This window comes from Odocoileus virginianus, chromosome 32 (genome assembly GCF_023699985.2).
Source record: "Odocoileus virginianus isolate 20LAN1187 ecotype Illinois chromosome 32, Ovbor_1.2, whole genome shotgun sequence".
Lineage (NCBI taxonomy): Eukaryota > Metazoa > Chordata > Mammalia > Artiodactyla > Cervidae > Odocoileus > Odocoileus virginianus.
The window spans coordinates 17,771,914-17,784,225 of NC_069705.1; the positions used below are offsets into that span (position 1 = coordinate 17,771,914).

Sequence of the window (12,312 nt, forward strand, 5' to 3'; positions counted from 1 at the left end):
TTAATCTCACTGGGCATTGGAACTTTGTCCTAAAGGGGTGAATGAAATGATTTTGAAATTCAAAAATCAGACAGAGATACACAATCATCATACGCATGCTAAAGGCATCTTAGGGTGACTGCCTCAGGCTGGTGGAATTGTACCGACTTCTTTCCTTCTATTATTTCCTCCTATTTTCCTGGACTGCCTAAAAATGTTTTTCCTCTGAGAAGCATGTAGAATTTTTTATCATCATCAGAAAGATAATGATCTGCATGATGAAACATAAAACACAAAAATGCAAGGAAGTTGCTTTTCAGAGTTTAAAAAAAAAAAAATCTTGCCTTCCTCCCCAAATGACACGTCTGTCTTCTTTCCCTTGCTGCCCTCCACCCAGTTTGACCAGGTCTTCCTCAGGTCCAGCTGGCATCATTCTTGGTGGTCCCCCCTTGAGGACAAGAGGCAGGGGACACACAGCATCTGGTCCTGCCGGCACTCAGCACATTTTCAGAGCAAGGGTGGGGACTGTAAGGTCACCTGTGAGCCTTCCAGCTACACACACCGCACGCTGCCCTGGAAAACGCAGGCACCCAGGCTGTGTTCCCCTGGGGACAGGGAGCTTCCGACCAGGCCCCAAAAGGCCTCTCGTCCACAGAGATGAAGGGGTGAAGAGATTTCATATTTGCTGACTGTTCTCCCTGGGAGGGCACTTGCCATGCACTTTGAAGATTTTTCTGAACTTTCACAGGATCTCTTTAGACGTGAGACAGAAAACTCACTTCCTGATGGCTGGGGTGAGTATAGGACGGATGAGAAATTCCAGTGATGTGCCGAGAAAACTAGGCGGTGATCTGACTATTCACCAATCGGTTATGTGCTTACAGTGTATTTCAAAGCATCAAGCATCAAAGCATCAAGAGAGCACTGGCTTTCTGTGAGGGGAGAGGACACAGCAGGGGCAAGGGGCAGGGAAAAGAGGGTATGAGTAGTGAAGAGAACTTAATTTCACAATTTCTTGCTCAGCTGGTGATTCTCAAAAATGATTACCCAAGGAGCTTTAAAAATTAGACCTAACACTGCTCTAAAAGGTAAAGTCTAGAATTGGGAGGGAAGCATTGAAATATATATACTAGCAAATGTAAAACAGAGAGCTAATGGGAAGTTACTGTATAACAGGATGTTCAACCTGGTGCTCTGTGACAACCTAGAGCGTAGGGATGGGGTGGGAGGTGGGAGGGAGGTTCAAGAAGGGGGGACATATGTATCCCTTTGGCTGATTCATAATGATGTATCACAGAAACCAACACAACATTGTAAAGCAATTATCTTCCAATTAAAAAGAAATAAAGTTACATTTAAAAAAAAAAAATTACAGCATGGAAATCCTAGACCAGATCCATGGATATCTGAATCCTGGACTACAGGAATCTGAAGATCCCCTGGAGAAGGAAATGGCAACCCACTCCAGTACTCTTGCCTGTAAAATTACATCGACTGAGGAGCCTGGTAGGCTACCGTCCACGGGGTTGCAAAGAGTCGGACATGACTGAGCGACTTCACTTTCTAGAGCCTTTTGGTATCTGCTCCAAAGATCTGAAAGAGGACTGTCTAACCTGAGGAAGGGCTCTGTGACGTGTTGGTTGCCTCCATCTTTAACGGCACTGCTATAATACGGTATGCAACAGTGTAAACAGACCAAGCAAGAGCACTTATCCGATTTAATCCAATATGTACTGTGACAAAATTTACCCAACTAGACACCTGAATTATGTGCAGCATTATCATATTCCAATCATAGTCATTAACATGAAGAATTTTTAAAGTTCCATATAAAAAAGCAGAAAATGAAATCTGTACATCTTAAAAAATTCCAAGGACTTCCATGGTGGCCCAGTGGTTAAGACTCCATGCTCCCAATGCTGGGGGTCTGGGTTTCTCCTTGGTCAGGACACTAGATCCCACAAGCCATAAGTAAGACCCAGGATGGCCAAATTTTAAAAATTCTACATATTTTTCTAGGTGCTAGGATACTGAATATGCAAAAACTATAGGTCTCACAGCAAGAGATAAAAGGCACAGAAGCATACATTCTTCTCTGCACATATTAACAGTCACTGAACACGATGTGGCCCCCTCTTCTGACGTGCACATCTGTCAATTTAATCCTCAAAACCGTTTATGTGTAAGCATTGTCATTTTACAGGTGAGAAAACTGAGGTACAGAGAAATTAAGTAATTAGACCAAAGTTATAAAATGAGTGAGCTGACAAACCAGAATTTAAATCCAGGCTCTATCACTTGATGGACTAGATGGCTCAGGTTGCTGTAACAGAATATTACAGACGGGGTGGCTTAAATAATAGAGACTAATTTCCTCGTGATTCTGAGGAGTCAGAATCCAAGATCAAGTCGTGGGTAGGTTCAGCTTCTCCCGAGGCCTCGGTCCTTAGCTGGCAGCATCCTCACATCCACCTTTCCTCTGTGTGAGCCGTCCCTTTATCTCTTTTTCTTCTTATAAGGCCACCAATCATATGATGAGGGTCCACCCGAAGGGCCTCACTTTTTAATCACCTTGAGATTATTTCCAAATATGGTTATATGTGAAAGCAACCCTCAAATGGGGGTTGGGACTTTGACATACGGATTTGGGGGAGAGGGCACACATCAATCCCGAACATCTGATGACTGTGGAACCTCAAGAAAGTTACTGGACCTTCCCAGGAGGCAGTTTCTTCAACTGCCAAACAGTGCTATTGAGAATCAAACGAGGTAATTAATGTAAAATGCCTAGCAGAGTGTCTGACACACAGTATCATCATTTTACAGAGGAAGGAAACAAATCTCCAGAGGGTGACTTGCCCTGTGTTCATCTCTGAAGTGGACTTCTTACACTGCACAACACTATCTTCCTCCATAACCAAATGCATCACCTAGCACAATTTCATGGAATTTATACACTTCATACATCTCTTGATTTTCTGCTTTGTCACAGTATTTTTCTTTCTTTCTAAGATTTTGTTTGATGAGGACCATTTTGAAAAAGCTTCACTGAATCTGTTGCAACATTGCCTCTGTTTATGTTCTGGAGTTTTTGGCCACGAGGCATGAGGGATCTTAGCTCCTAGACCAGAGATCAAATTGGCACCCCCAGCCTCAGAAGGTGAAGTCTCAGCCACTGGTCCATGAGGGAGGTCCCTCACAGTAATTTTGCTTATTACATAAATGCAAGTAAAAGAAGGAGAAGCTCAAATAAAAATTTATCGAAGGAAGCAGACTACTTTCTTGGGATTAGATGCAAATTTCATTCATCTTTTCTCCTAATTTGGAAAGGCAACTGGCTATAGCCACATAGAGATGACACCTCAGAGGATAAATACCTATATTTAGCTCTCAAGGGAAAAAAAAACTCAACTTTTTAAAAAAAATTAAGATTATCCTTTACATTTGCCTAGTATTCTGCATATAATACATCTATTGAATCCTCAACACCATCTTATAATAGAGTTTTATTTAGCTCTCATAATAATCATGTGAAAATGGTATTATTCCCATTTTTCAGCCAAGGCGAGGGAACAGAAGCATAGCAAGGTTAATAGTTTTTCTTTAAGTTCCAAAATTTGGATTTTTCATCCTTCATGCTTGGCACAGAGGAGGCACTCAGCAAATAAGGTAGTCTGATTTGGGGACATTTAAACTAAGCTGTAATGTAAGCTCTCTTTTATACCCTTGACATGTGCTAAGTGTCGTAACAACTTTGATCACCACCAACCCTTTGGATTGACAGCTCTTTTAAGGCAAAAATCACAGTCCCCTTCCTCTCTGTGTCAAGCACACCTGGTGCTCATTTAGGTTCAACAGATACTTGAAAAATTAAGAGTTCAAACACATATTTGTATAATCAAATCACATTCTTCCTCGAGTGCTAGCAGTGGGTATTTTTCAGCCACCACTATATAAAAAACATCAACAAAAAGAAGCATTTAGGGTTTTCCGGTGGCTCAGAGGTGAAAAATACAGCTGCCAATGCCGGGGGACATGGGTTCAATCCCTGGGTCAGGAAGATCTCACATGCAGCAGAACAACTAAGCTCATGTACCACAACTACTGAGCCTGTGTTCTAGAACGTGGGAGCTACAAGTACTGAAGTCCCTGCACCCTACCGCCCGTGCCACACCACAAGAGAAGCCACTGCGACAAGAAGTCTGTGCACTGCAAGCAAGACCCAGCACAACCAAAAACAAAGACACGAAATCAATGCTTTCCAACTGTGGTGCTGGAGAAGACTTTTCAAAGTCCCATGGACAGCAAGGAGATCCAACCAGACAATCCTAAAGGAAATCAACCCTGAGTACTCATTGGAACAACTGAGGCTGAAGCTCCAATACTCTGGCCACCTGGTGCAGTCAACTCATTAGAAAAGACCCTGATGCTGGGAAAGATAGAGGGCCGGAGGAGAAGAGGGTGTCCGAGGATGAGATGGTTGGATTCAATGGACATGAACTTGGGTAAACTCCAGGAGACGGTGAAGGACAGAGAGGCCTGGCATGGCTCCGCGAAGAGTCAAACATGATGGAGCAACTGAACAACTGTGTGTGCATATGTGCGTGTGGCATTTATAAAATCCCTCTCATGGTCTGCAACAGAGAAGCCTACAGGACTTTCCCAAGTCCCAAATCCAATGATTCCATAAGTCTACTCTTGGTTGGCAGAATAATTCACCACCTCTAGCACCAATTACAGGCACAACACAATTGAATTCGCTGGGGCAGAACCACAGTCACATTCTTAGTCTGTAGAGTGCTTTGGGGCAAACAACCATTTTGCACAAGTTACAGAAAAGCTCCCAATTTCCAGAGGGAACGGAAATGGATGATAAGGTCAGTCTGAGTGGCCAGTGTAACTGCTGTCTTGTCAAGGTCTTTACATCATAAAGAGGAGCTCTATTAAGAGAAATCACGCTAATTTGCTTTCTTAAGAATAGACTATAGTTTTGTTTTTTTTTTTTTAAAGCTTCCAGTTTGTTTCCCATAAGGTGCCAGGCAAGTTTTGACCCTGCCATGGAAACTATCTGACCGCTTCTGAGCGGTTCTGTATGCAGGCAAGGCAGGGAGCCAGGGCTGGCCAGAGCAGTGCTTAAACCTCTGCCCTCAGCCTTCCTGAAATTCAGCGCCTCGTGTGTGGACATCCGGATTATTCATCTTTTTATTTTCATGGACCCTATTGTGAACCGGCTATCACCTCTTTGACTAACTACTTCGCAGAGATGTTGTAAGAAATTTAGAAAAAAAAAAGAACAAAACAACAACCCAAACTCCCAGAAAAAAAACATTCAATAAAGAACTAAAAGGATAAAGTACTGTCACCATTTTTACACTTTCTCTCTGAATCAAGCTTTTCAAAGTACTCTGAGATCTGGTGCAAATTCACTAGGAAAGTAAAGAGTTAGTTACTCTAGGTTTTCTTTTCTAAGTAAAGGTATCCTACAAATACTCTTTTCTGATGCCTTAAAGAGAGAGAGGACATTTCAGAAAGAAATGAAGAGGCATACAAATGGAATAATTCTGCAAATAGCCAAATTTAAAAATATGAAATTTATCCACATCTCATCACTAATACTTACTAGATATATGGAATATACAAAGCACTGGGCTAGATGCTATTAATGACACATAATTAGCATTAATAAGAAATATCTATATCCTCCTTGCATGTAACTGCACCCTAAGATAAAACTTGTTTAATTTTCCCAAATAAACAAAGGTTTTGAGTTTCCCTAGGACACAGAAGAACAAAATATATATATATTTTTTTCTCTACTAGGATTTCCTGGATTCATAGAAAAACTGTCCAATACACTGAGGGAGAAACTCTTCTTTTATCTACCAGTTTCCACTGATAAGGAGCAGCTTTCCAAGAATGACTGAGCTACAGAATGACTGTAATTTCCACAACAACCTGATTAAATCTGACATGCACAAGACAGGGAGAGAGGACCCCTGCGCCCTTCAATTCCAATAAGAAAAGTTGATGCGGGCCGTCAGGGAAAGCAGGAAGAAGATCAAGATCATGTGGCTTGGGAAAAAGGTCAAGAACCAGAGGGCAGAAAGATTCCAAGGAACACCAAGCACGTGGGATTCCCTGAAGGCCCTGCCATATTCAATCCCACAGGGTCATGCACTACTGGGAAAAATGAAGGCGTATCGCACGCCTCGCCCCTTCTACTGATTGAGCTTGACAAAGAAAATTAAGACAACCTTTTCAAGTTACTCCATCAAAGGCAGAAATCGTAGCCTGGGCATCTAGGAGAATGTGCTCATTAGGAGGGGTAAAAGACTTGTTTGGCAATTAGTCAGTGTCTTTTTACCCAATTCACTTAAAACAGGAAGCCCTGAATTTCCTTAAAGCGTTGCTCGTATTGGTTTGTTAGAACTGACTGTTCTAAAATATAAATTCTTTGTGTATGTTTACTCCCCCTGACTAGATTAATGGCCAAACTGTTCTCAAAAATAGAATGAACTTCTTATGATCTGCTTCTTTCAAGTTTCACATTGTATTTTCCCAAAGCCACAGAACTGATAATCTTCAAAAAAATGAAATAAAGGGAGTGCCGAGAACCAGGCACCCAGTCCAAGGACGGGAAATAAATGAGGATTTCAACCCCAAGGCAAAGAGGGCATACTCACAGTAAGGTCAAGATCATATATTTAGGAAGCCTATAGCACTTAAAACTAAGTTGTGTAGTCACCAGTTCTCATCGAGCCGAACCATCTTTTGGGACAGCCAGTCATGAATAAGATTGCTGTCTTTGGAATTCAGACAGCAAGAATAGGCAGCCTCTTCTCAGAAATGGAAAATGACACTCAGCCAGCTCTGGGTCCCGTGGTGTAGTCTCACATGAAGGAAGCACTTGAACAATTCTCCCCCCCCCCTCCCCCCGCAAATGAAAAGGAGGTAACTTACATGGCTCTCTGGCAATGAACTGAGGTACAGTGTTGGGCAGAGGAGTACTAGGGTTTGGAGTCCCTACTAGTTTGTTCTTGGCCATCTTCGTGTTTGCCTTAGCAAACTCTAGTCGTAGTGTTTGCGGAATTTCAGGATCGAAGCGGATGCCCTTCAAAAATAAAGAACAAATGGAAGATGTTTTCATTTCCTTAGACTCAAACCGGAATGGTGACAAAATAAACATACCAGTCAACCCAGCCTATCAGGAAAAAAAAAGTCAGCAAGAGCACTCACTCTCACTGCTTATACAGAATACATGAAAATCTGTGATACAACATGTCCACAAAGTCAAGGGGATTTAGTTTACTCTATCAAAAATTTAATTTAGTTGCATGGTTTTCCAACTATTCCTTTTCTTTTTGGACTACACTATCAGGTTCAGGTTGTTTTTTGTTTCTTTTAATGTGGACCATTTTTAAAATCTTTCTTGAATTTGTTGCAATATTGCTTCTGCTTTATGTTTTGGTGTTTTTGGCCAAGAGGCATGTGGGACCTTAGCTTCTTGACCAGAAATTGAACCTGCAGCCCCCTGCACTGGAAGGCAAAGTCTCAACCACTAAATCACCAGGGAATTCCCTCAGGTTCAAATTTTAAATATGGACCAACAAATTCCTAGCATGGCTAAAAACTAATTAATGCCTACCAATGAGAATGAATTAATGTAAAGCCCTGTGCAACACTGGAAATTCTAATACCAAAAATCATAAGAAGGATCTGACCAGTGTTTAAAACAATATAATTCTTCAATGCTTTAGTTTCATCACCTCTAGAGGGGGAAAATTCCCATCTTTTCCCAACTGGAGAACTTTCATACTGATGATACATGTGCTCTGAATTACTAAGTAGACAAGAACTAAACAGTTTTAAGATTTCAATATAACTAGTATCATTTCATTCCAGTTAGCTTCCAGACTGATAAATTTAGATCAATGTCTTGATGTATTAAGGTCCTGATTTTGACTATAGCTGGCTCATTAGCTACATGGATGGACAGACAACAGATCACCGGGCCAAAGAGAGGCTAGCAATTTCTATCCTTAACTCTATTATTACAGTTTACCTACACAAAACATATTCAACAAAATAAGTCACACACTATAAAATACAAGATTTTTTTTTTTTTGGATGTAGACCATTTTTAAACTCTTTACTGAATTTGTTACAATATTGTTTTTTTTTTTATGTTTTGGATTTTTTGGCCACAAGGCATGTTGGATCTGAGCTCCCTGACCAGAAATCTAACATGCAACCCTCAAGCATTGCAAGGCGAAGTCTTAACCACTGGACTGCCAGGGAAGTCCCTATGAAATACAAGATTTAGGACAAGATAAGTCTGTTCTGAAATCTCCCCACCCCAACTCCATCATTCAAGAAGGTCTCTAGTACTGAGCATACTGCGTCATCTCATGAGATCTACGTCCAATGCTATGGAATCTGGACCCCAATAACAGTATGAAAAAGACACCCCAGAATAATATGGTGTATACTGGTGTGTTCAGAACAGACTTAGGCACCCTGTTTGTATGGCATGTTCTGGAAAAGGAGTGAGTTCTGAAAATGAACACAGGTTTTCAGTTTAGCACCCGCATAAGCCTGCAGGTTCCAAAGCCCCTTTCTTCATTTAATTAGCTTGAATTAAAGAGCAATTTCCACCAGAAATTAGGAAGAGTCTCTAATTCTGCAGACCAGCATGAACAACTTGAATTTCACAGGCTCAGCTCCAAAGATGGGAGGAAGAGCTGTGACTTCATGGTAACAGCAGTAAGAAAAATGAAGGGAGATGAGGGGGTCAGAAGTCCTCGGGGAGGAACCACAGAAACCATAAAGCCCCGACCCACAGATGTCCCAAAGTGGGTGGAATTTCCTTCTGAGCCTGATCAACACACTTTCTCAGAAGAAACCAATTGCAGGAGCAAGCAGGTTGGAGTGAACAAGGAATCCTCTTGGGCAGCCCTAACCAATGACGAAAACGAAAAAGGGGGCAGCTGTATGAAACGTAAAAAGCAATTCTTTAACTGCCCTTAGTTTTTGTCTTAATTGGGGAAACCTCAGGACTGTCTTGCCGAAAATGTATATATGGGGAAAAAGACAAGGCAGCATGCGGAAGTCATGTTTGCTTCCATCCACTTCCACGGAGAGCATCTCCCTCCATCAGAGCTGGTTTAACAACAGAGTAAAGATGCCCAAATACGGATGTGAAGAGCTGTGGTCTTTGCTGGAAAACGAGCACAGCTCCCCGTGGTCAAAGGTGTGCTGTGGAAGGGCCTGCGTATTCGTCTCACGCCCCATCCAACCGCACATAGAAAAAACGTGCTCTCAATTTCAGAGTGTCCTCCTTGGCGCGTAACTCCATCATCCTTCTGCAAAGAAGCACCTGTCCTAACCCTGAGCCCACATCACCGTGAGCAGCGTGGGAAGAGCCTCCTGGTCAGGGGTCCTCTGGAGTTTCTAGTCCCTGAGAGGAGGCTCTCCATCTGCATTCGGTTCCTCAGTTCTTTTCCTGATGCGCCCGAGTTGACTGAGGCTCTTACACAACCTGGTCTCGTGACTCAGGTCCTAAAACATGCTTGAGTGGCCCCAACTCCTCACCCCAACTCTTCATCCTCCTCCTCCCTCTGTGAGCTAAAATAACACCACCATCCATCATGTTCCAAATCAAAGTTCCAGCTCCTTATTAAAAAAAAAAAAAAAAAAGCTCAGAAGTTAAAATGACCTAATTTGTTTGGCAGCTTATTCAGAGGCCGGAGGCTTAGAATACAAGCCACATTCCTCTAACATCTTTAGCAGCAATACCATATTTGGTAATCAATATCCTGCTCAGCTCAGTTGCTATCCAGAGGGATTAGCCAAGCCAAAAACATTTGAAACGTGAAAGGATGAAGAGGAGGCAGAGGGAGGCAGGGATGTGGGGAAACATCGAAGTGAGGAGGAAGAGAGAAGAGGAGAAAGATGAAAAAGAGGAAGACAGATAAAGAAGGAGACACGGAAAAAAAAAGACCTCCTTGTGCTTTTAATTAAAGCCTATTAAGATTATTCTCTGGTTACAGTGACTTCAACATTAAACGCTATCAGGATAAGATTACTACTAAATCAAAAGAGGGAACCTGTGACTTTCAAAATCAACTTTTCCTTCATTGTCTAAAATTGACCAAAACCCTTCTGACAAGTGAATAGAAACTTTTTCTCTTCCAACTGTAAATGGTGTCCAGAAAGGACAGTTTCTGGATATCAGGATGATACCAGTTTGAGAAGTTATTCAGAAGCAACCCAACCTGACTGGCTATAGGGCCAGCCAACAATCTCTCCAACATGGCCTAATATACTTTGACCAAAGCAACACAGGTTCACCGGGATCTACAAAGGCGAACTCCCTACCCAAGGGGCCAGGAAGTATCCTTAGCAGTCTACAGCTGCTCAGTCGTGTCCAAGTCTTTGTGACCCAACGAGCTGCTTGCGACATGCCAGGCTTCCCTGTCCTTCACTAACTCCCAGAGTTTGCTCAAACTCAAGTCCGTTGAGTCAGTGATGCCATTCAACCATCTCGTCCTCGGTCGCCCTCTTCTCCTCCAGCCTTCAATCTTTTCCAGCATCAAGGTGTTTTCCAGTGAGTCGGCTCTTCGCATCACGTGGCCAAAGTATTGCAACTTCAGCTTTAGCATCAGTCCTTCCAGTGAATATTCGGGGTTGATTTCCTTTAGGATTTAGCAGTCTACTAAATAACACCAAAGATTGTTATCAGGGCAGTTGCAAATCCATAAGCCTGTGTGTTACGGACTAAATGTCTGTGTTCTCTCAAAATTCACACTGAAGCCCTAACTCTCAATGTGATGCATTCAGAGGGAGGGCCCCTATGAAGGGATTAGTGCCCTTGAGAGAAGGGGAAGAGACATGCGAGCTTGCTCTCTCCAAGAGCACCCACCGAGGAAAGGCCACGTGAGGACACAGTGAGGAGGTAGAAGTCTGCAAGCCAGAAGCAGGATCCTCACCAGATACTGACTCTGCTGGCAGCTTGATCTTGGACTTCCTAGCTTCCAGAACTGGAGAGAATTAATGTTGTTTACACCACCTTGTCTGTGCTATTTTGTTATGGCAGCCAGAGCTAAGATACCTTAATAACATGGTTTTGTTTCTTGCACGACACTTCCTAAAATAGGTCACAGTACTCCTCCTGAACTTTCTCTGCAGTCTCATCCAGGTGAATCTCCTCTTCTCCACCAGCCCCAGCCCCAAGCCCACCACTCTCCCCTCACTACAAGTGACTCAACCCACAGGAACAGTTTTAGTCAACCATCGGTGTTGATGTATGTGATTACTAGAAGTCTTAACAATTCAATCTCAAAAGCAACAAACAGCAATTAGAGACTGGAAGGAAAATTCAAACTCTGCATTTGCATACAGTAATGCTCTACACGCCCTTTGTTGAGGCAGTTGCCCCTTCTCTTTCTCCTCAAATGAAAGGTTAAAATCATCTGTAAATAGAAAATCTTGAAAAAAGAATTTTCAGAATTGTAAACTTAGACCCCCTTAATGAAAATCTGTGTTTCTTATTTACATTGAATTTAGATTCTAAGCAAGCTACAGAGCTTCAAAATGCCATTTTATGGCTCTATGGACTATGGCAAAGGCTGGCATCTCAGAAGGACAAGGGAAGAGCTAATATATAAGAAAACACACGAAAATGGCAAACTGACAGGACATCACAAAATCCTGAAGACCCAAGCCTGCAAAAATCTACAGAATCACTGAAAACGGGCCGTAGCTCTTCCAGTGTCTTTCTGGAAGACCGGATGGAAAAGCTATTAATTAATGTGCTGCAAAACTTGTATCGTACCCCAAGTTGCTCTCATGTTCTTCTAGGTGTTGCAATTCTGGTTTCTTAGGCACAGTGGCTGTGCTGGAACGATTTACTGGTGGCAAATCATGGGTTTGGAATCATGATTATTCTGAAAATAAAGGTTCATCATCATTCCAACCCTTTAGCCGTGTCACTGGTATTAATGTCATCTCACAAGAGTGGAATAAATATTAGTCAGAAGTTTATTCATTGAATAATGGAAGGAAAAAGGAAAGAGAGGGGCTATTCCAGAATGATTAAAATATCCTTAGAGGCCTAGCCTCATATGCAATGTTTGGTCCTTGACTGAACAAACCAGATGTGAAAGACTTCTCGTGGGAATATGAAAAAAGCTGAATACAGGATGAGCATTAGGTGGTATTTGGGAACTGTCAATTTTATGAGGCATGATAATATCATAATGTAGGAAAATGTCTTTAGATTTTCTTGTGATGGCAAGAATGTTTTTCTTGTGCATATTTAAAATTTATTTTTAA

General features: G+C 42.1%; 1 protein-coding gene across 5 annotated transcripts in view; it reads right to left on the reverse strand.

Annotated features, from left to right (window-relative positions):
- The window catches only part of RBPMS (RNA binding protein, mRNA processing factor), a 188,363-nt gene that overhangs the window by 63,974 nt on the left and 112,077 nt on the right, over positions 1 to 12,312 (reverse strand). For all 5 annotated transcript variants that reach the window (XM_070459938.1, XM_020879065.2, XM_020879066.2 and 2 more), the window contains exon 5: positions 6,940 to 7,090. In XM_070459938.1, the coding sequence (XP_070316039.1) occupies positions 6,940 to 7,090 (151 nt within the window). The remainder of the gene's footprint in view (positions 1 to 6,939; positions 7,091 to 12,312) is intronic.